General features: G+C 45.8%; 1 protein-coding gene across 1 annotated transcript; it reads left to right on the forward strand.

Moving 5' to 3' along the window:
• Positions 1–11238: 11238 nt before the first annotated feature.
• On the forward strand, positions 11239–13117 carry LOC125519343. The gene is made up of 4 exons (XM_048684184.1): positions 11239–11333; positions 11938–12162; positions 12244–12284; positions 13011–13117. Coding segments are annotated over exons 1-4 (375 nt in total). The 5' UTR covers positions 11239–11331.
• Positions 13118–25310: the final 12193 nt, after the last annotated feature.

The following is a 25310-nucleotide window of genomic DNA, read 5'->3' on the forward strand; positions in this document are numbered from 1 at the left end:
AAACCTCCACCGCCGTTCGCATGCAGCTGCCGACCCAACCAGCTGGGCAGGCACCTGCGTGGCGGCATGCGGATCTTCGTGGAGACCCACCACTGCGCCACCTCAGCCGCCTGCCTGCCTACATGGCACCGCAGGAACCGCTGGCCAGGGTGCGTGTCGACACGAGAGGGAGCGGCGACGGACGAGACAGGGCTCTCCCCCGTCCCCGATAAAGCAAGGACACCTGGGCAAGACGCATTAAATGCGCCTTGTCATGTACTGCGAGGGATAACCTCACATCACTGTACCCTTTCCACCTCCTGTGTGCCACTGTGGCAACCCCTTTCCTATAAAAGGAGGCCCGAGCCGACCAGGAGGAGGATTCGGCTTTGTGGAGCTCCTTACGCCCCATAGCTAGCTCAAGAACACATATATACAATCCACCAAAGCAGGAGTAGGGTTTTATGCATCCTTGCGGCCCGAACCTGGATAAATGAACCGTGTGCTATCTTTTTGATCCGCTCTTCTCACGACCCCGCGCCCCGCAACCGTAGTAGGGATTCTTGTGATCCCATAGGTGTCGTTCCCACCGACACTTCTCCTTTGTAACCGACCTTGTGTAACCCTAACCCTCTCCGGTGTCTATATAAACCGGAGAGTTTTAGTCCGTAGGAAAACAACAACTACAAGAGACAATCATACCATAGGCTAGCTTTTAGGGTTTAGCCTCTCCGATCTCGTGGTAGATCTACTCTTGTACTACCCATATCATCAATATTAATCATGCAGGACGTAGGGTTTTACCTCCATCAAGAGGGCCTGAACTGGGGTAAAACATTGTGTCCCCTCCCTCCTGTTACCATCCGGCCTAGACGCATAGTTCGGGACCCCCTACCCGAGATCCGCCGGTTTTGACACCGACAGCGCCCAATCGGATTCGATAGGCACGGGCGCAGGCAGTTCGGAGTCCGTGGCCTGGGAGGAATCCGGTAGTTTGGCGTCACGGCTCCCGTGAAGGGTAAGGTCGATACTCGGCTCGATCGCCGATAACCGTGCGGCCTCCGTGGCGGGGTCTATCCACCCGTCCATGGATGGCGCAACTGGCTCCGAATTGAGGGTCGGAGCGGTTGCCGGCGCGATCTCTTGGACACTGTCCGATGGTAGAGCTAAATCGTGCTCATGGTGACCGTGTGGCGCACTAAGCAGGGGCTCGAATCCGTCGAAGATCAAGTCTCCGCGGATATCGGCCGTGTAGTTTAAGCTTCCAAACCTGACCTGGTGGCCAGGGGCGTAACTCTCAATCTGCTCCAAATGGCCAAGCGAGTTGGCCCATAGTGCGAAGCCGCCGAATACAAAGATCTGTCCGGGGAGAAAAGTCTCATCCTGGACTACATCGCTATTGATGATCGAAGGAGCCATCAAGCCTAACGGCGACGACACAGAGGAACTCTCAATGAAAGCACCAATATCGGTGTCAAAACCGGCGGATCTCGGGTAGGGGGTCCCGAACTATGCGTCTAAGGCGGATGGTAACAGTAGGCAGGGACACAATGTTTTACCCAGGTTCGGGCCCTCTTGATGGAGGTAAAACCCTACGTCCTGCTTGATTATTCTTGATAATATGAGTAGTACAAGAGCTGATCTACCACGAGATCGGAGAGGCTAAACCCTAGAAGCTAGCCTATGGTATGATTGTATGTTATCCTACGGACTAAAACCCTCTGGTTTATATAGACACAGGAGGGGGCTAGGGTTACACAAGGTCGGTTACAGAGGAGGAGATATACATATCCGTATTGCCTAGCTTGCCTTCCAAGCCAAGTAGAGTCCCATCCGGACACGGGACGAAGTCTTCAATCTTGTATCTTCATAGTCCAACAGTACAACCAAAGGATATAATCTGGCTATCCGGATACCCCCTAATCCAGGACTCCCTCACCCCTCCCCTGCGCCGGTCGCGCTCCACCACCGCAGTCCGTGCCCGGATGCGCGTCGCTACGCCCGACCACCACCCCGTCCGCGCCCTCTCGCCCCCTACGCGTGCTCGCCGTCGCCCCAGCTCGCTCCCCACGCGCCGCTCCCTTCCTGCTGCTGTGCGCGCGTTGCTGCTTCTGCTGACGTTGTCGCCTGCTCACTGCAGCCGCTGCTATCCACCGCTGGTGCCCGCGCGCGCCTACTGCCGCCAGCGCCGCGGCAGACTGTGGCCGCACCTCCCGGCCTCGCCCTTGCTCTGCCTCTGCCGCTCCCTGGCCGCCGCTCGCGCGCACCCGACCACGGCGGCTCCGCCCGGCCACTCCCTCGCTCAGCTGCCTCCCCCGCCCCACTAGCCCCTGCCAGCGGCCTCGCCGGGGCTGCGGTCCCACGCCCGCTGGCTGCGTCGAGCGTCGGCATCCACGCGCCCGCTCCGGCCCTGCCTCATTACCGGGCAGGGTTGCGGCTTCACCCGCACCCGCCTGCCCGTATGCCCATTAAGGCCCCTATGCCTATGACCAGTGGGCCCAGCCCCAAAACGGAAACTAAAAAAATAAATAAATAGATAAATAAATAGTTAAAAATAATTAGAATATTAGTTAATTGATTAATTAAAGAATTAATTAACTTAATTAATCTTGATTAGATTAACCTAATTAACTAATGTTAATTAACTAAACAATGTATGACAACTGGGACCCACACGTCAGTTGGACCCAGTCAACGCACTGTTGACTGATGATGTCATGTTGACGTCATGATGACGTCAGCAAATACTATTTTGGATAATGTTGATTCAAAATAATTAAATAAATCCTAAAAATGATTTAAATATTTCAAAATTAATATAAAATAAACCGTGCCTCGGATGGAAAATCTTTGTACATGAAAGTTGCTCAGAACGACGAGACAAATCCGGATACGCAGCCTGTTCGTCCACCACACATCCCTAACATAGCGAACACGCAACTTTCCCCCACCGGTTCATCTGTCCGAAAACGCGAAACACCGGGGATATTTTCCCGGTTGTTTTCCCCCTTCGCCGGTATCACCTCCTACTGCGTTAGGGCACACCTAGCAAAACTCATTGTCATGTCATGCATCATTATGCAACTACTTGCATTTTATTCATTGTTTCTTCCCCCTCTTCTCCCTGATAGACTATGAGACTGACGCCGCTGCTGGTGCCCCGATCGACTACATTGTTGACGACCCCTACTTGCCAGAGCAACCAGGCAAGCCCCCCCTTGATCACCAGATATCGCCTATTCTTCTCTCTACTGCTTGCATTAGAGTAGTGTAGCATGTTACTATTTTCGGTCAATCCTATTCTGATGCATAGCCTGTCTTTGCTTCTACTGTTGTTACCTTTACCTGCAATCCTAAATGCGTAGTATAGGATGCTAGTATTCCATAAGTGGCCCTACATTCTTGTCCGTCTGCCATGCTATACTATTGGGTCGTGATCACTTGGGAGGTGATCACTGGTATATACTTATATACATAATATGTGATACATGTGGTGACTAAAGTTGGGTCGGCTTGTAGAGTACCCGCAAGTGATTCCGATGTGGGTGCTGAAGGGGCAGGTGGTTCCATCCAGTTAGTGGTGGGCCTGGGTTCCCGACGGCCCCCGACTGTTACTTTGTGGCGGAGCGACAAGGCAGGTTGAGACACTACTAGGGAAAACCTTATACACAGAATCATACCAGCAGCGCGGCACAAAAAAGAGGCGCTGCTACTAATTAGTAGTAGCGCGGTTAGGGAACGCGCCCTACTGATGTAAATTTAGCAGTAGCACGTGATGTTTAAACCACGCTACTACAAAAATCCACCGACAGTACACAACGACCTAACTTTACCAGTAGCGCGGCGTCAAGAAGCGCGCTACTGCTAATGCCATAGTAGTAGCGCCCTTTTTAGTTACGCCGCTGCTGCTAATTTTGAAATTATCCACATGGTTGGCCCATTTAGCAGTAGCACGTGATAGGAAAGCGTGTTGCTGCTACGATCATAGCAGTAGCACATTTTTGCTCCCGCGTTGCTGCTAAGATGCACCACCCACCACCTTTTTCCACCTTCCCTCCCCATCTCCTCTCCTCCCTTTCCCCTACCTCCCACATCCTCCCTCTCCCACTCTTCTTCTTCCTCAATACTTCTCCCCCCATTACTCTCCCTCTTCTACCTACCTTTCTCTCTCTTCATTACTCCTAGCTAACTACACCACCTCCATTAATGCATCTCCTTTCTTTTTTTCCCTTCCCCCTCTACTACTTGAAGTTGTCTCCTCCCAAATTAGCTAGCTAGGTAGATGTAGCATTTAGTTAAGTGACCGATTTGCCCCCTAACTAGATCTTTCTTTGTCAAGAAGAGCTTTGTGCACTTTTGATCTCCCTACATCATCATCCACACCGTGTGCTCGATCTCGTAGCCAGAGGTGATTAAAATTTCATGCTTTGTAAAATGGAAGTATGTGTAGGTGTGTGTGTGACATGATAATTGGGAAATATCGTGGTAATTGTGTGTGTGGCATGAGTTGACGCCAAATTGTGCATTTGAGTTGCCTATGTTTTGCCGAAATGTCGATTTATTTCCGTTTCGGCGAATTCCGGGCAAACTCTAGATCTATATATGTCCTATTTTTAGGGAAGGTCATGCCGAATTTTTGTATGACTTTGATGCATGCACGCATTTTTATAATCAATTTGTTTATTACTATAGTGCAGGTGTTCATGATGGTAAGTGGAACGATGGTGGACAGGTGGTTGTGGTCGGCGGTGCAGGACAAGAAAGAAAATAACCTGACAGAGGTTTTATGTCCGTTTCGAAGATGCAAAGGAATAGTTTGGCTCGACCCCTTTGATGAAGGTCGTGTCGAAGCGCACCTGCTCATGACTGGTTTCATGGATGGCTATACTCGATGGATAATTGAAGATGAAGATGATGATGTCGAGGACGCCGACGGGGCAGCCAATGACGAAACTAGGCAAGACGAAGAGATGATCGATAATGGCGGCGGGGAAGAGGCCGGACATGGCGGAGGAGAAGGGGCCGGACATGGCGGAGGAGAAGGGGCTGGGCAAATCGGTGGAGAGAAAGTGCACTACAAGAAATATGTCAACTTGTGACCTTCTGTTAGTGACCCTAGAAGAATTGGTCATAGATCTATGACCATTTCAGACCAATTGGTCAAAAGTTGTTCGAGGGGCTCCAAAACCTAAACTATAACGACCATTTTGGTCAGAAAGGTCGTAATTTCCTTACACGAAATGGTCATAAAGCAGATAGCACTGGTCTGCTGCCTTATTTCTAGCTGATCATGACCAATATAGATGGTCATAACCTTGTAAATTGTGGTGGGTTGCTATGACTAGGCGCCACCTCATCAGTTTTGCCTATGTGTCATGTCCATGTGGCAGTTTTTGCCCTAGGTTGTGAAGCAACCTATATTTCTGTCATTCCCAAAATTCCCAAAAAAAATCTCATAAATTCTTTGGGTCATATCTTCATCAAATATGTAAAAATCCTTCCTTGCCTAGTTCAAAACTAATTCAACAATATTCATTTTCCTATTCTGTTCACGACAGCACTTTATGAAGGAAGTGCTATTTATATATTCTTGATTGCCCTCGGAATTTTTGGGCACTCTTTCCTATCCAAATCATTACTGCATGACAAAATTCAGCTCCACTTGCATAGCAAATCTTCCTCGGCAAATTTCCAAAGTTTTTGTCAACCTAGAAGCATTGTGAAGGAAGTACCTTTTTTATATATCCAAATGACATGAAATTTATACAGTTTCTTCATATGCCCAAATTATCACCCTCCTCCAAATTGCAGCTCAGTCAAATTATCTATGTGAACCCAGGTTCAATTTATATTTTATGGCCAAATTGGCACGTTGCAAAGCAAGTGTTATCTAGATCCCTCCTATTAACCTCAAACTCTTTGGGCACTCTTCCATACCCAAATCATTGCCACATGATAATATTCAGCTCCATTTTCCTAGTCAATCTTTCTCAGGAAATTTTCAAAATTTCCACCCCGAGAGAAGCTTTGTGAAGTAAGTACTAGCTAGGCTTACCCAAATGATCTGAAAATCTACCAAGGCATAACCATACCTATGTAACTTACCTACACCAAATTTGAGCTCATTTCATTCATCCAATTTCTCTCACTAGTTTTCCCAAGTTTCTGTCCATAGAAGAGCATTGTGAAGGAAGTACCACTTTGGCATGTCCAAATGGTATCAATTTTCTACGGTGCTTTCCAATGCCCAAATAACCATCCTCCACCAAATTTCAGCTCAATCCATTCATTATTTTGAGCCCAGCTTCAACATTCATATTTCTGTCCAGTGTGGTACTTTGCAAAGCAAGTACCACCTAGGATCCTCCTTTTGATCTGAAAATTTGCAAAGACATTCTTCTTAGTCGATGATCATCCTCACCAAAAACTCACGCCCATTGTCCATGTGCATTTCCCATACCGCTAATCGAACACTTGGCTGCAAATTCATGTTTGAGCATCGATCGGTCTCCTCGTGAGAATCTTATGTTGTAATTTTCTTCCTAGAACCTACCTGGGGAGTGCCCAACCCACTAGACATGTCTAGGCTGCCCAGAACACATGGCAACGCCACAGTCACGCGGTGACCACGCGTCGGGCATGCGAGTTTACGCGCTCTAGAGTTGGGGGCCTTGGCCACCGCCCAAACCTCGACGTATCGCCATCAAACCATGTATTTATGATTAAATAGGTACTTATGTAACGATAAATGATTTTTGGAAAAAATAAATAGTAAACTATGAGGCAGCTGCAGTTCAAATTTGACCCGCTTCCTACTGAATCGGCGGGAATTTGTCTTTTTCACCAGAGGTGGATCAAAACTTTTGACGCCCAAAAATTTTGTCAATTGTGCATTAAATATGGCCTAGTATTTTATAAAAATGATTTGGCCCAATTTTGCAACAATTATTTGGGAGGTCCTTCACAAAAAACCTCCTTTTGGGCACTCGAAAAATGGAAAATGGTTTTTTCGTCCAAAGAAAATGAAAACTTCCTTAGGCAACATTGTTTGTGTTTGCCATTCCAATATGCACCCTTGTGCACAATATGAGATCATTTGAACAAACTATGCCATGAATGTGGCCATAAGATTGATCATTTGGCTTGAAAGCCATTGATCTCCACACGTGATAGCTCGTTTCTGAGAACACTTTTTTAAAATAATTGCCGTATTACAAGTTTGTTATTTTTCCTGGAACTTGGCCACATATAATGACACAATGCGAAGTTTCCAATTTTTTGATTTTGAATTTTTTATGCCCGTTTCAAAATGCGGTCAAAACGGCGGGCTTGAGCGTTCCTAGCTAGTGGTTGAATCTTGGAATTTTTGGTGTTTCTCTGATTAAATAGATACTATGTACCTAGAAATGATTTTTGGAAAAAATAAATAGCAAACTATGAGGTAACTTACAGTTCAAATTTGACCCGCTTCCAGCTGAATCGGCGGGAATTTGTCTTTTTCACGAGAGGTGGATCAAAAGCTTTTTACACCCAACCATTTGGTCCATTGTTGCATTAAAATATGGACTAGTATTTTAGAAAAATGATTTGTTCCAAGGTTTCAACAATTATTTGGGAGGTCCTTCACAAAAACCCTCCTTTTGGGCACTCAAAAAATGGAAAATAGTTTTTTCGTCCAAAGAAAATGAAAAATTTCTTAGGAAACATTGTTTGCCATTCTAAGATGCAATCTTGTGCACAGTATGAGATCATTTGAACAAACTATGCCATGAATGTGGCCATAAGATTGATGATTTGGCTTGAAAGCCATTGATCTCCACACGTGATAGCTTGTTTTTTAGAACACCTTTTCAATGTAATTGCCGTATTACAAGTTTGTTATTTTTCCTGGGAACTTGTCCACATATAATGACACAATGCGAAGGTTTCCCAATTTTTTGATTTTTTTTGAATTTTTTATGCCCGTTTCAAAATGCTGTCAAAACGGCGGGCTTGAGCGTTCGTAGCTAGTGGTTGAATCTTGGAATTTTTTTGGTGTTTCTCTGATTAAATAGATACTTATGTACCTAGAAATGATTTTTGGAAAAAATAAATAGCAACCTATGAGGTAACTACAGTTCAAATTTAACCCGCTTCCAACTGAAGCAGCGGAAATTTGTCTTTTTCACGAGAGGTGGATCAAAGCTTTTTACACCCAACCATTTGGTCAATTGTGCATTAAATATGGCCTAAGTATTTTAGAAAATTGATTTGGTTCCATTTTGCAACAATTATTTGGGAGGTCCTTCACAAAAACCTCCTTTTGGGCACTCGAAAAATGGAAAATGGTTTTTTCGTCCAAAGAAAATGAAAATCTTCCTTAGGAACATTGTTTGCCATTCCAATATGCACCCTTGTGCACAATATAGATCATTGAACAAACTATGCCATGAATGTGGCCATAAGATTGATCATTTGGCTTGAAAGCCATTGATCCATTGATCTCCACACGTGATAGCTTGTTTTTTAGAACACCTTTTCAATGTAATTGCCGTATTACAAGTTTGTTATTTTTCCTAGGAACTTGTCCACATATAATGACACAATGCGAAGGTTTCCCAATTTTTTGATTTTTTTTGAATTTTTTATGCCCGTTTCAAAATGCTGTCAAAACGGCGGGCTTGAGCGTTCGTAGCTAGTGGTTGAATCTTGGAATTTTTTTGGTGTTTCTTTGATTAAATAGATACTTATGTACCTAGAAATGATTTTTGGAAAAAATAAATAGCAAACTATGAGGCAACTACAGTTCAAATTTGACCCGCTTCCAGCTGAATCGGCGGGAATTTGTCTTTTTCACGAGAGGTGGATCAAAGCTTTTTACACCCAAACATTTGGTCAATTGTGCATTAAATATGTCCTAGTATTTTATAAAATTGATTTGGTCCAATTTTGCAACAAATATATGAAGGTCCTTCCCAAAAAAGCCTCGTTTCAGGCACTCGGAAAATGGAAAATGAATTTTCCGTGCAAAAAAAATGAAAACTTCCTTAGACAACATTGTTTACCATTCCAAGATGCACCCTTGTGCATAATATTAGATCATTTGAACAAACTATGAGGCAGCTGTAGTTAAAATTTGACCCGCTTCCTAGTGAATCGACGAAAATCCCACCTAGTATGAAAGTACCTCTAGTTATTCGAGGGAATCGTACTTAGACGTTGTCATAAAAGGAGAAGGGAACTTACCGCCGGGCGTCGTGGTGCTGCGTTGGAGCTCCCCCGACGCTGTAATGGAGCTTCGCCGGACACCGTGGTGCTGCATTGGAGCTCTTGGCGCGCCGTTGAGAGCCGCAATGGAGCTTCGTGGGGATGTCATCGGTACTGCGTTGAAGTTTTTTCATGCTCGGTGCTGTCGTGACATATTGATGTGATCGAACGATCACCAATGCGCAGATCAAGCGACTAGCTAGGAGGATGATTTCTAGACAAAATCATCTGACTGACTCGTATCAGCCACCTATTGTTAATCGATTGCGACCAATTTAGATGGTCATAACGTCATCAAATCCTGTACTTCGTTCTGATTGGTCTACGAGCATGTCACGCGGATCAAGCATTAGAGACCGTTGGATACTCCTGGATCCAACGGCCCACACCCGCTCACCTGCTCACCCACCCATCGGGAGCTCCTCTCTCCCCCGCACACCACTCCTTGTCCCGTCCTCTCTCTTCCTCGCGGGCAAACCCTAGCGCTCCCCGATCCAGACTCCTCCCCTCCCCCCGCCGCCAACCACCCCTCCCCCGCCGCCACCCACCTCCACCACCGACCCTCTCCTCGCCGCCACCCACCTCCGCCACACCTCCCCTCCCCACCCCAGATCCTCTCCCCACTCCCAGATCCTCTCCCCACTCCCAGATCCAACTTGCCACCGTAGAACGAGGAGATCGAGGCCAAGATCTTCGGGACATGGTGGTCGTCGTCGCGGACCGCTCCTCCTCCGACCCATGGTACCTCGAGGAGTTTGCGCGACGGTTCGACCCCTCGGGCTGGTCCGGTTCGGGACGGAGGTGGTGAGCGTCCGTCGCAGCAGGGACGACGACGCGGGCTGGAGGGTGAGGCTCGCCTGCGCTGGCAGCGAGCTGGAGGAGGAGGTTTGATGCCGTGGTCGTCTGCAGTGGGCACTTCGCCGAGCCGTGCGTGGCCGCCATCACAGGTAATTACTCAGTCCGATCTATCCCCACTGATGTCTAGCACTAGCAGTAGGCAGTTGGCGAGTAGCTATTTCCGATCGATCCGATTCTTTTTGGCATCTTGCAAGGGAGTCTGGATGGGTTGTTAGCAGCAAGGATCCATAGCAGGCAGGGGAAACATTATGATTAGTAGTTGGCCTCATCGATCGGATCTGAGTAGCTGGGCTAGCGACGATTATACTACTATTGTGTTTGGGTGCCTAATTGACTGATTGCCCACCGTTGAAAATTTTGTTTATATATATAAAAATCTTGAAGGTGCCACAAACTGCCAATAATGATGTTGATTATTCTCCAGTGAATGTGAATGAGTATGTATCATTTGTCTAGAGATGGAGTCTGTGGACATAGAGTTCATTAGTTTTTGGTGTATTCGTCTAGATTTCATTTAGCAAAGTTCAGAAACGCAAACAACATCAGTTCAATAGTTACACTAAGCATTTGCCTGCGTAAGTTGTATTTAGACCAAAATTTGCTAATAGACACCCCCCTTCACAGATCTGCTATTTTTTGGCGTGCACATAATATGTATGTCTTAACAGTTTCCAGCAGTTGTGTTCTATTGTTTGATTAAATGAATCAAACCTGAAGGAGATCTAGATTAACAGTACAATCACATAGTTGTAATTACCCGAGAAATTTTAACAGAAGCTCGCTGTTATGTCCTCCATCGGGCGATCTTGTTTGTTATCGCAGTAGAATTTGGTGTGCTTGAATAAAATGGCGCTCATTTGCATCATTGTATTTCTGCAGAGTTTTAAGAAGAATTCTGGTACGAACGCACTGACCGTATACTTGTACATGTGCAGCTGAGGAACATCCTGTGGGCTACTTCCAAGCATGATGTGTACGTGATGTAGAACTATTCTGTGATGCATTGGTCGTCCTTACTCCACAAAGGAAAAGAAGTGCTCAACGTGGCAGGCCCAAATCAGGTGATCTACCACAGAGCGATGTGATAGTCCTCTATCGTCGGAATTTCGGTCAATCTCTGATCCACTGTGCGACCACACTGTGCAGGATATGCAAGGAGGTTGGCCCTTGTCCAGGGGAAGATCAGCACCATGATGGTGAAAGACAACCTCTTGGCGGCTGGTGGTTTCCATGGGGAGCTGATCTGCAATGTAAGGAGGCCGGAGTAGGCACGCAGTGCACACACAAAGCATTTTTTTCTGCTTGAGAACATGTAGAAATGTAGATCTGTAGCTTGACACTTAGGTATTTATTATTTTGTTAGTACCTTGGCAATGAATTCTAGCAACGAGCAATGCATTTCGAGCAGCGATAGCCTGATTGGTAAACTAGTGCTTTGTGTGTGTTAGTACCTCACAATGTCATCCTTGTATATGCACAGATGAAATTATTCACCCCGCCATTGTCACTGTTTCCTAATCGAGTACAACAAACCTCCTATGGTTTTTTGTGCAAAATAACTGTGGAACATTGTAGTGCTGTACAAACATGTACCTAGCATTTCTGATGTGTATTTCCTTTGATTCCCTAGGCTTAACCTGCAAGCTATAATAACTGTGAATCGGTCTATGGGAAATTGGGCTGGTAAATATAGAACTGTAGAGATGTAGAACTAAAGCGTGGTACTTAGCCATTTAAGTTGTTGGTACTTGGTAGTACCTACACAGTGAAGTCTAGTTGATTCAGGAAACTAGACTTGAGACTTTCTTTCTTATGATTTACTGATGAAACCTTGATTCTTGAATCTTGATGTAGGTATCCCACCGTTGATCCATATCCAGATCAGCTGCGTCGCCGGTTCCGCCGTCTCCGACCGCACTCCCCCGGCTGCGCCATCGAGCCGGGCCTGCTCACCTCCATCTTGATGGTCGCGCGTCGGGAGAGCCCTCTGCCGGCAGCGACGCAACCGTGTCTGGTGCCGTACAAGGGACGCCGGCGCAGGATGCTGTCGTCGTCCGTTCCTAACGCCACTGAGTTGAGGTACTTGAGATTTCTCTCCCCACTACATTGTCTCACCCATTCCCCTCCACAAATTTCCTCACAATCAAATCGATGCTGCAGCTGCAGGTGTTCCTTGATGCTACATATGTCAGTTTCTTTTGGTAAACTAGAAACTGACATCAAAATCAATTCCTGTTTAGAGTGCGTTGCTTGTATCTACTAGCTGGTTCTGTTGCTTACTACTTGTTGACTTTGGTTAAGTACTAGTGGTATTGCTGCTGGCTAGATGGGAATTGCTGAATGATTGCCAAAGCCCTGTTAGTTCTTTGGTTGTAACAACTAAACTTGTGTTTTTCTTTTGGTAAACTGACATATCAGTGATTCATTTCAGCAGTGATCTGTGCCATGTGATTGTGCTTTTGTAGCAATGTAATTTTGCAGAATCCACTTGATTCTGGTGCAGAATTCAATGTTGTCCAATCGTTTGGGCTTATTTCCTGCTGTGATTATCGTCAATAAGAGCAACCCAGTGGTTTGCTTGCCATGTCTATTTCTTATTTTGGTAGTAGTTTACTTTGCTTATCCAATAGTATGAGTCAATTGGCCAGCCTGGAGCAGCTTGGTGTTTTACATTATGGTGTTAACTGTGAAAATGCCAAGTGTGAGAAAATTAGACCACCTGTCCATTTCTTGCCTGAATGCATTCTTTAAACGAGATGATGTGCTAGAGACATGCTACTATATTGCCTTGCTATAAACAAGATGATGTTTACTGTATTGTCTTTCATGCACATTTGGTGTATTATCTTCTGACCTTCAAGAACTATCTTCACTGTCTCTCCTTGCTGCATTGTCTCACTCGTTCTCCTTCTATTTACTCTGGGCAGGCATGATGTACATCTGGTGGTCGTCAAGTCAAGGAACCTTCTCTTCTTGCTGCGACAGTCCTCCTCCCGCTGCTTTGCTCTGCTCAACAGCTAGCATGCATGGCTAAAACAAAGGTAAGACTCTGGCCGGTCGGTGTGTTGAGCCATGGTGGTCTGTTTGTGGGGGCCATCAACATTGGTATAGGTTAGCATGTGCCCTTCAATCAGTGCACGGTGATGAAACACTTCATTTGATGATGACGACTGGTTCCAGATCTGCACCTCTTGTTTGTTAATTTGGCTCATGTATGTTGTCGTGTCTGCGAAAGATGCAACCTGAGTGCTTTTCTTGTCCTTAAGTTTAATAAACGAGGAACAACATTCAGATTGTTCTCCATGGCGCGCATCAGCTGTTGTGTTTGTAATGTTTGAGTATGCTCCATCATCGATCTGTAGGCCTACTTGACAGTCATAAAGTTGCATTATTTAGCCACTGGTAGGGTAGGATATGCCCAAATGTGGTCAGTATAGGAACCAGGGTCCCCTAATTGCTAGCAAAACTTGTGTAATGAGCTCATGTTACCTTCTACTGATTTTTAGTCTTGTTTTTTAGTACTTCTGTATTGGTATTCAGAAATAAAATGCATATGTTTCTATATATGTTCTTTTAGATAAGTATGTTAATACATAACTAGTAATGTAAATGGTGTGACACAGTTCTCAATAAAAATGAAAATAACTTGTCAATGTCAATCTCATGTATCAGGGTCCTGTTCTTGTAAACCTTATGTAAAGCTAAAATTCTTGTGTGCAGGGCGACTAGTGATGCGGCACAACAAGCAGTAGCAGGCACGCGAAGCAGTAGGGGGAGGGGGTCTCTCGAACGTCGCTACTGTCACTGATTGATGATGGATGATCTCTCTCCCTCTCTTGCAAGCGTCTACAAATGCTAGTAGAAATAGAAATGGCAGCTCTAGTCCCATGTTGTTGTAGTCCCATGTAGTTCCTTTTCTCAGACTGCCCTTTGTTGCTTCATTTCTATGTTAATTCAGTCTCTGTTGAATGTATCTACTATCTATTATCGTGGCTGTGTAATGAATCCTTTTGTGTTGAAAGAATTAAAATGGTTTGGATACATTTGTACATGCTGAGATGTCAAGCTTCTAAATGTATGTTGTGGAGGCCCAAAATAGAGTGGATTGTAAAAGGGCCGAGGCCCAAAAAAGAAATGAATTATAGAAGGCAACGTCCTAGAAAATAAAATGGGCCAGGCCCATGTATCTAGTGAAAATTAACAGAAATAAATATATATTGAAAAGGCCGAATTGTTGGGCTAGGCCCATGTAGAAAATCGAATTGGACCGGGCTGAATCTTGTGCCACGTCAGATTGCCACGCTGGATGCCTACGTGGCCTGGGGAGGTTGCTAGTGACCAAAACGCCATAGTAGACGTATTTTGGTCATAAATGTCTACGACCATTCCAGAAGAAAGGTCGCTATAGTCAGTTTATGACGGCCAGCTTTTGACCTTGTGTTTTTGGTCACAAAAAGGTCACAAATGGAAATTTGTGACCATTCTGTGACCAATAGTGGTGGTCACAAGTTGACATATTTCTTGTAGTGGTGGACTACACGCAACAGAGTTCGTCAGTACTAAGTTCAATCATGCGGGACCCTCATGTTCAAGCACTGCTTCGCAAGGAGACGAGTACTAAGAGAGCTGCTTCTAGAGAGGAGGCTAAGCTAGAGCAACTGGTGGTAGACTCGAACACTCCATTGTATGATGGTTGCAATCCTGAGGTGACCTGCTTGAGTTTCACACTCCAACTCTTGAAGACGAAGGCTAAAAACAAATGGACCGGCACTAGCCTCGATGAGCATCTCAAGTACCTAAAGGATGTTCTTCCCATGGGGAATCTATGTCCTAGTAGTGTTGATGAGGCCAAGAAGATCGTGTGCCCTCTTGATCTGCCGCATGTTAGATACCATGCATGCATCAACGATTGCATAATTTATCGTAAGGAGCACGCGGAAAAAACAAGTTGTCCGGTGTGCAATGCTTCTCGATACAAGAAGGCCGGGAAGAAATGTCCCCAGAAAGTTGTATGGTACTTACCGATCACTCCCCGTCTCCATCTGTATTTCGTAGATCCCAAGGAAGCAAAGCGAATCCGCTGGCATGCAGAGAGGAAGAACCCCGATGATGGAGATGATCCGAAGCTGAGACATGTCAAGGATGGAAACCAGTGGAGAGCGTTGAACAGCTTCTATCGGTATTTTGAATGTGACACAAGGAACATCGTGCTCGGCGCATGTACCAATGGCATGAATCCATTTGGCAACCAGAGCACCATCCATAACACATGGCCCGTGTTTGTATGGATGTTCAACCTCCCCCCTAGTTGTGCATGAAGTTGAAGTACATTCACATGAGCATGCTTATTCAAGGGCTGAAACAACCAGGAAATAATATTAATTTGTATCTGGGGCTACTTCAAGAGGAGTTAGACACTTTATGGAAAATTCCGGCCAAGACATGGGACGCCAGCAAAGGCGAGTAATTCTACATGAGTGCCACGCTAATCACGACGGTGCACAATTATCTCGGTTACGTATATGTCGCAGGCCAGGTGTGCCATGGATATTGCGGACGCATTCGGTGCATGGATGATACAACGTCTCAGCAGCTAACGTCAAGGAAAGATGGCGGGTCTGGGAAAATCGTGTACATGGGGCATCGAAGATGGCTCGAACAGGATGACCCGTGGAGAAACCATGGAGATCTATTCAATGGTCACGCTGAGCATCGAGGACCTCCACGTAAGTGGAGCGGTGCAGAAATCGATGAGCTGTTGAAAAACTAGAAGGAGTGCCTCACGCTGGGAAAGACGATAAAAAAGGCACCGGAGCCGCTGCTGAAGGGATGGAAGACGAGGTCTGTGTTTTGGCACTTGGAGTACTGGCACAAACTCGATACACCTCATTGCCTTGAGCAAATGCACATATGTAAGAATGTCCTTAAGAGTTTGCTCGCGACACTGATGAACATGCCGGATAAGACCAAGGATCGGCTGAAGGCAAGAAAAGACTTGCAAGATTTGAAAATCAGGGAAGATCTGCACATGCCTCCCCATAAACAGTCAAACAAGACAGAGGCGCGGGAGAAGAAGGGCAAGAAAATAAAGAAAGAGGATCATTGCCCCCTTCTTGCTTCACCTTAAGTCAGGCTGAGATCGATCAATTCTTTAAGTGCCTTACCGGAGTCAAAGTTAGTTCCAGTTACTGTGGCAAGATAAGCAGATATCTAGACACGGACAAGAAAAGGTTCAGCGGGATGAAGTCCCATGACTATCATGTGATGATGATGCAGATACTACCTGTTGCCCTTAGAGGGATAATGGACAAGCACGTCCGTGAGACGCTTATTGGTCTCTGCAACTTTTTCGACGTCATCTCTCGAAAGTCGATCAGTGTGAATCAGCTTCGAAGGCTATATGAAGAGATCATTATGATACTGAGTGAGCTTGAGATGTACTTCCCGCCCGCGTTCTTTGACGTGATGGTGCATCTGTGTGTCCATATTGTGGACAACATAATAGACTTGGGGCCATCATTTCTGGACAACATGATGCCGTTTGAGAGGATGAATGGGATCATCAAAGGATTTGTTCGTAACATGTCCCGTCCGGATGGAAGCATCGTCTAGGGCTATCTGACACAATAGTGCATCTCTTTCTGCGAGAATTTTCTATATGGCGCAGACCAGCCGCCTGATGTTAGTGTTGGTTTGCCCGTTAACAAGCACGAGGGGAGGCTCGAAGGAGAAGGTCACTCCAACGGTCGCAGGGAACTACACATGGCATACTCAGATTGACGCAGTGACTTTGACATGGCAAACTTGGTAGTGCTACAACACCTAGACAAGGTAGATCCTTTCGTGCCACTGCACAACGAAATTATCGCAAAGAAGTATCGTGACCGGGGGGTATGCAGGACGGACGTCGAAGTTACTAGAGAGCACAACTCCACTTTCCTACATTGGTTCAAAGAGCATATTATTGCTAATCCCCCGGAGGAGGGCTATAAGGACAGATTGCTCATATACGCCTTAGCACATGGCCCCTCACCCAACCTCCTAACCTATCAGGCATACGATATCAACGGATACACGTTCTACATGGAGGCCAAAGATATGTTCAGTGATGATCAGAACTCAGGGGTGACGATGGAATGCATGACCGGCAGCGACAACAGCACAACTGAAAGATTTTACAGAAGGGACGAGGAGATCTGGGAGCTTGACTACTCTGGACTGCGCAACACGACGATGTTCCGTGTCAGATGGGCTAAGAATGTCGAAAGAGAAAACCGGAATTTCACTACCATGACTATACCCGACGCCAAGAGCGCTACCATGAATGCTATCGCAAAAAATGAGCCATGGGTACATGCTAAGCACGTATGCACAATGCTTCTTCTTAACCGACCCACGCAATCCCAGCAGTGTTGTCGTGAGGAGAGGCAAAAGGAACATCATTGGAATGGATGGAGTCGCCAACGAGGAAGACTACGATCAGTACGGCAACCCAATGAGGGAATATGATGATGATGATGATGAAGTATACGTCAAAAGAAGAATCAATACTACATTACCTAAGAAAAATCGTACTCCATGGAAAAGGAAAAGTCACAATGAGGGGCTCAATTATTCTTCAATGAACAAGAAGGGAGAGAAGCTGAGTCAAAAACGAAAACGTCAACGCTGAGGAACCATATGTTATCAGTCAAATGATGTAATATATATGTTCCTATTTTGTATACACACTTATCCATTATTATCCATGGGTCCAATGATGTAATATATATGTTCCTATTTTGTATACATATTTAACCATCAAATGATGCAATATATACCGCCTTCAATTCCCTTAGTTAACTGCTCTCGAAAAAAGTGAGAGAAAATAAAGGAAAAGAAAACAGAAGGAAACAAACGGGAAAACTGTTATATAGGTACTGGTTATAGCAGCAACATGTTTTTCAGAAAAGAGCTAAAGCTAGTCAAGGTAGCAGTAGCAGTTTCTACAGGAAAACGCTATAGCTACCTCGAGTAGCTATAGCGCGTTTTTCCTAAACGCGCTACTATTATGCCCACTTAACCCCCCAAATCCCCACTCCTCTCTTCATCCCGCCTCTTTTCCCCCAAATCCCCACACTCTCCCTTCCCCCGTCGCGCCACCGGAGCCCTTGCCGCGCCTCTGCGCTCGCCCCCGACCCTGATGCCGATCGACCCCGGCGCCGGCTCCGGCCCACGACCCCGATCCCGGCGCTCGCCCACGGCCCCGGCCCCGGCGCTCGTCCACGGCCCGGCCCCAGCGCTCGTTCACGGCCCCGACCCCGACCCCGGCTCTGGCCCCGGCGCTCGACCCCGACCCCTCCCAACCTCGGCCGTCGTCGGGCCTGCACCCTCTGGAAGGTTTTAGTTAGGTTTTTTGGTTAATTTAGTTAGGTTTTAGTTAGGGCACATTGTTAATTAGGTTATATATGTGGACATGTGATGTTTTGGACATGTCATATTTGGAAATTTGGACATGTCATTTGAACATGATGATTATGTGCAGGGTAAATGATCCGAGTGGCCTATGTTATGCCGGAATGTTGATTCATTTCCGTTCCGGTGAATTTCAGGCGCTCGATATGTCCATTTTTTAGCAAAGGTCATGCCAAAATTTTGGGTGAATTTTGGCATGATTTGTGCTAGATAGTAGGCATATCGAGTGCTCGGAAACGACATTCCGACAAACATAGATTTCTTTTTATGTCATTTCTCATTTTTTTTCATAGTTCTAGAATTAAACAAGGAGACTTAATCATAGGAAGCATGTCAAACAACGAAGAAACTAGGACTTCTGACCAAGATGCAAACGAGATGGATTATGAGGGTGAACAAGAGTACTTCGACTATTTGACTGCTAAGAAAATGCAAAGTCAAGGTTTGCAAGTCGGCCTCGATGAGTCAACCATATGACGAATCGGGCTATCAGGGATTGCAAAAAGTCTCTCTTCATGAAATCCTCACAGGACATGCCTGAAGATGCCGCCTCAACATAGGCTCAACTAGCCGAGGGCCGGACAGTGCTTAGCCCGGGAACACTGGGGCACGGGTTAAGGAAGGGTCTGGAAGGTGTGCCCAAGAAAAAGGAGAGAAAGAGATCGGGGAAGATAGGTGCCTCCAAACAAGCCAGAGCACATAGCAGCCAGATGATGGATTCTGAAGAGAGTGTACCCGTGAAATGTGCGGCCATGTTCCATCTCACGGGCGAGCGGATGCTACCGTCGAAACCGCCAGAGGCACTATCAGGGGATATCAGGAGACTTCACGACCATGTGCTGTCGACTGAGAAAAGCCTACTAGCCTCGAAGGATCCAGGATATCCGACATACGCGGCTCGTGTTCCTGAGGGGAAGTGCTACGTTGACACACGGCCCGCAGAGGTGTTCTTCCCGCGGTTTGACCATATCTTTGAGATGTTTCTGACAAGGCGGCTCGATTTTACAATCGTCTGCCTTTTTGCGCTACATATGAGCTCCGTCATGAAGAGAGAAGTCTCGCAAATCTATGTGGCGGATCCATACTACATGCATGAGTCTTTCTTGAGTCTCGGCGACTTTGAGTGTGAAACTGCTAGGGACTACCTCCAAAACTTCATGGTACAGAATCAGGACCAGGAAATTGTCCTCCTGCCTTATCATCCAAAGTAAGTCACTTTCGGACAACCCTTCCGTACATTTCAATCATTCCTTCTCGCTCATATGAAGAATAATTTGATGTATCTTCTCCCCGCAGGAACGGGCGCGCCGTCCTTATCGTTCTTTACCAGCGAGTCTCCCACGCCGTGTATTTCGACCCTTCCAGAGACTACGAGAAGAAGGACTGCACCCACATAATGAATATTCTGGATGATGCTCTCCAAGGCTTCAGCATTAGAGGTGGCCACATGCAAATCAGGAAACAAAGGAACAAGAAGAAGGGTTTCGCGCATAAAACTAACTTCTGCTGCATCCATGTCCCAAAACCAAGCAAGAAGGATGGATTCTACATCCTCCATCTCATGATTGAGTTCAACACAGATCACCAAAAGCTTCGCATGACAAGCAGAAATGATGAACATATCCACAAGTGGCTAGACTCTCATGGAGAAGCGGACTATAAACTTAGAGATGACTTCTTTCGCATCCAAAGGGACATTGCGACGATCATCATGAGAAGGGGATGTTCCACCACGGCCCTATATCGCGAGCTGACGTCCGAACTCGCATAAGCATGCAACGTCAAGACTTCACGCCATTCAAGAAGCTAGGGTCCATCCTCGATGATATGGAAGGATGGAACTTCTAGTGATTTACGATGCCGATGATGATGATATGTGTCGGTTGAACTTGTATACCTTCTGTAGCGATGAAACTTTGTGATGTCCACAGTCCCTGCCAAACTTGCGTAACGCTACTTTGATTGTTTGGGTACGATGACATGCGTACCTCTAGTTAATTAGTTTGCGTATTGTATGTTGCATCTAGTTGCTAATTAACCCTTTCTTTTTCGTGTTGCTCTAATATATTTTGTTGCATATGATTATACATCCTCTTGATGAACATGCATCTCTAACAGGTACCTAGTTTCTTGATGGCGATATGGCGGTGCTATGTCGTGTACATAGTGAAGGTTCCGGGGGTGTACAACGAGTGGCCAGAGTGTCATGCACAAGTGAATGGGGTCTCGGGTGCCAGCCATAAAGGCTTCAAAAGCAGACAAGAAGGAGAAGCTAGTTACTTGAGGTTCACGCTAGCACGAGACAGGACTCGTAACCGCCGCCTCATGTACTACGTAGTTCTGCTCTCACTCATAGTGATAACTCTTCTCGCATATACCATTGTTTAGATGGATGACGTTGTAGTTGCAAGTATTCGAGACTTGCATGTATCGCTATTTCCGAGATGATGACGAGATACCACTGTGTTGGATGATGATTATGATGAGACTATTTGTATGTTTATGCTATGATTACATTTGTGGTCTCGCAGCCATTGGTATGTGTATCATGATGACATTTGTATCTGCTAAAGATTCTTCTATAAAGCCGGTTCAAATACAAAACAAATATGCAGAAAAAACAAAAACTACTAAAATTAGCAGTAGCGAGTGGAGAAAAGTTAACAGCAGCGCCACGATAGCAGTAGCGCGTTCAGGCAAAGTGCGCTAGAGCTATTAGCAGTAGCGAGCTTCCATGAACCGCGCTGCTGCTACACTTGTGTACCAGTAGCGCTGGTGAGCACGCGCTACTGCTACATGTTAGCTGTAGCGCCGTATTAGTAGCTCCGGTCCCCGCACTACTGATACACCTAAAACCCGCGCTGCTGCTAGCCTTTTCCCTAGTAGTGAGACCACTTGGAGAGAGGTGGGCCTGGCCCTGGTCGGCGTTCATGGTTACTTCAAAATAACATGCTTAATGAGATCTTGCTATATGATTTGAGTCTGGCCACTGGCCTATACGCACTAACCAACTACGCGGGAACAGTTATGGGCACTCGATGTCGTGGTATCAGCCGATGCCTTCTTGACGTCAGCAACTGAGTGGCGCGTGCTGGATTGGACTGGAACGCCTGCTCTTGTATTAGGGAGGCTAGGTCTTCTTACCGGCCGCATTTGCAACGTGCAGGTGTACAATGGGCGATGGGCCCAGACCCCTGCGCCAAAGGATTTAGACCGGCGTGCTGACCTCTCTGTTGTGCCTCGGTAGGGCTGCGACGTGTTGATCTTCCGAGGCCGGGCATGACCCAGGAAAGTGTGTTCGGCCAAAGGGGATCGAGCGTGTTGGGAAATGTGGTGCACCCCTGCAGGGAAGTTTATCTATTCGAATAGCCGTGTCCCTCGGTAAAAGGACGACCTAGAGTTGTACCTTGACCTTATGACAACTAGAACTGGATACTTAATAAAAATACACCAATTCAAGTGCCAGATACAACTCGGTGATCGCTCTCTCACAGGGCGACGAGGAGAGGATCGTCGGGTAGGTTTATGCTATGCGATGATACTTGGTTAACTTACCATCTACTCTCATCTAGTGCTTCAAGATGGAGGTTGCCAGAAGCGTAGTCTTCGATAGGACTAGCTATCCCCCTCTTATTCTGGCATTCTGCAGTTCAGTCCACAGATACTACCCATTTCATTGATACCAATGCATATGTAGTGTAGATCCTTGCTTGTGAGTACTTTGGATGAGTATGCACGGTTGCTTTCCTACTTCTTTTTCCCCTTTTCCCGGTTGCTGCAATCATATGATGGAGTCCAGGTGAGAGTCCTGGATTAGGGGGTGTTCGGATAGCCGGACTATACCTTCAGCCGGACTCCTAGACTATGAAGATACAAGATTGAAGACTCCGTCCCGTGTCCGGAAGGGACTTTCCTTGGCGTGGAAGGCAAGCTTGGCGATACGGATATGAAGATCTCCTACCATTGTAACCGACTTTGTGTAACCCTAACCCTCTCCGGTGTCTATATAAACCGGAGGGTTTTAGTCCATAGGATAACGTACACATCAACAATCATACCATAGACTAGCTTCTAGGGTTTAGCCTCTCTGATCTCGTGGTAGATCTACTCTTGTACTACCCATATCATCAATATTAATCAAGCAGGACGTAGGGTTTTACCTTCATCAAGAGGGCCCGAACCTGGGTAAAACTTCGTGTCCCTTGCCTCCTGTTACCATCCGGCCTAGACGCACAGTTCGGGACCCCCTACCCGAGATCCGCCGGTTTTGACACCGACACCAGGAGCCAGAGGATCCCGAGGATGATTCTACGTGGAGTTCGACTTCGAGGAGTAGTTAGGAGGTCCCAGGCAGGAGGCCTTGCCTTTTCGATCGTTGCTACTTTTGTGCTAGCCTTCTTAAGGAAAACTTGTTTAACTTATGTCTGTACTCAGATAGTTTTGCTTCCGCTGACTCTTGTGTTTTCGAGGTTATGTATTCAAGCCCTCAAGGCCCCTGGCTTGTAATATAAAGCTTGTATTATTTTAATTTGTGTCTAGAGTTGTGTTGTGATATCTTCCCGTGAATCCTTGATCTTTATCGTACATATTTGCGTTTATGATTAGTGTACGATTGAATCGAGGGCGTCACAAGTTGGTATCAGAGCCGACTGCCTGTAGGAATCCCCTTCCACACTCCCTGGTCGAAGTTGAGTCTAGTCAGTGAAAATTGTTTTACTAACATGGCTGTGCGGCCCATGGGCCCACGTCGCCATTGGGTGGTATTAGGATCATTTACTCCTCGTCTATACTCTGCGACTCCGATCTCTCTTCTATTTGGGTTAAATGAATCTTACTAAATCTAACATTAGGATCTCGTGATCACTTTCACCCGGAGAGCAACATATTACCGATGATCGTCTGCTGCACCAGAAGATTATGAGATTACTATACGATGTTCTCCCGAGAGACTTGTACCCACCGCCTTCGCAAATTCCCTACCACTATTATATCCTTATTGATAATTGCATACACCTGCCATTCTTACATTCAATCCCATTGATCTTGTTATTACAAGATGCCCCGAACTACTCTCTGTTGTTCCGAGAATCCTTAGAGCTTACTGCCTTGCAGTTCCTTGTCACCTGAATACCCCTACAGATAATTTTGTGCACCTATCAAGTATCCACTCATCCTCAGTTGATTCATGTACTTCCCAAAAGTCTGCATAATACCATTCGTTCCTCCGAAAATCCTCAATAGTCTATTGTTCTTGAATTTCTTGCTTGCTTGCATTATGGTTAATACCATAAGTCTAGTAATCTTATTGTCATCCTTTGTCATTATCATTTCGAGTGCGTTGATACAAAATGTTGCGAATGCTCGCAATCCTCAATAAGATCCTAGAATTCATCCTTCCGACTCAAACGTCATTTTAACATGTGCTAGATCTCGACCAATCAAATCACCATCGATTGTACCCCTAAGGCTATTCTACCTATTCATCCCTAATCAGAGCATTGCTTCTGATCCCTTGTTTTGGAACTCATAATTCCTTTGCAATTGAGCTTTGAGTTAGTCAGTTGTTTCTATAATCCAATGTCCTTGCATTGTTTTCTTCCTCTGTTGTGTGCCGATGCTCACATCAGCTCTCTAATGGACCGTCAGATCCTTTGTTGAATTATCATCCGACAGTTTCCTTCGTATACAAAAACCTCGAGAAGTTCTTTCCCTGACATATAACGCCGTTGGTAAATCCTATTCTCTGATTTGGCCAACCATGCTCTACTTTTGAGCTGGTGATATTTACTCTTGAAGCTTGTGGTATATGTTTCTAAGATGCCCCAATGGGTTGAACCTATACCTTTCCTAAAGCCGTATGAACCCGAAAGTTTCGCGAGACATAATCTTCTGTTGCTTCGCCAAATAAAGGTTATGCATTGCAGAAGTGGGAGTCGACCTTGAACCTTCGTGTTCATGCCCATGGACACGATGTGAAACTTATCATGAAAGCTTCTTGCAAGAATAGTTAATCATTTGAACAACTCTTCCGATATCGTAAATTGGATCCCTTGTAGTTATGGTTTCGAACCTTATTCAATATATCTGGAAGGAAACCATTCCATTGCCTCGTCTATTCTGACAAGATTAAAGTATCTGCTACCGCAAGTCAATGCTCCAATTCAGTTTCTGTTTTGATTTGCTTTCGAGTATACCCTCTGGTATCTCGAGAATATCACGGAACTACATAACTTCTTATGAGTTATTCATCAACTATTATTCTCGCCAATTCCAATCCACCCCGGGTTCCGAGTTAATAGTCACTCGAGACCACCGATAAGTGAATCGATTCCGCACTCTCATTCAATAACTCTACGTAATTTTTGTTGCTTACGAGTTAATAATCATTTAAGTCATTCCTAGCCTGATCGGCTATATCATTAGCATGCTAAATTTTAACTATGCTACCTGGTCCTTCTTCTTGAAGCACAAATTTTGACAATGAGCTAAGCTTACATCGCTCTTCCTCGTCATATCGTTTCACCTCGAACATCAAGCTTGATTCTGAGTTGGAGACATATCCATGGTTCCAGTAATCCTTTGCTACAACACTCCTTTTGCTTGATGCAGTCGTTGGTCTCCTTCGTGGATCCTCTCGATAAGCAAATTTTTTTTCATGATCACCATCAATAGTTGGACTCCTTCCAGAATATCAATCAAATTCATGATGACAAGTACCATCCTTGCCCCTCGATGATTGGTGTTATCATCGACAACCTTATTGCTTTCCCTCC

Source organism: Triticum urartu, chromosome 7 (genome assembly GCF_003073215.2).
Source record: "Triticum urartu cultivar G1812 chromosome 7, Tu2.1, whole genome shotgun sequence".
Taxonomy (NCBI): Eukaryota; Viridiplantae; Streptophyta; class Magnoliopsida; order Poales; family Poaceae; genus Triticum; species Triticum urartu.

What these genes read in the sequence shown, in the direction of transcription:
- LOC125519343 (XM_048684184.1), top strand. An exon ending in CCTAACGCCACTGAGTTGAG is followed by an intron (nt 12,163 to 12,243) that starts GTACTTGAGATT and finishes TCGATGCTGCAG; the next exon opens with CTGCAGGTGTTCCTTGATGC. An exon ending in ACATATGTCAGTTTCTTTTG is followed by an intron (nt 12,285 to 13,010) that starts GTAAACTAGAAA and finishes TACTCTGGGCAG; the next exon opens with GCATGATGTACATCTGGTGG.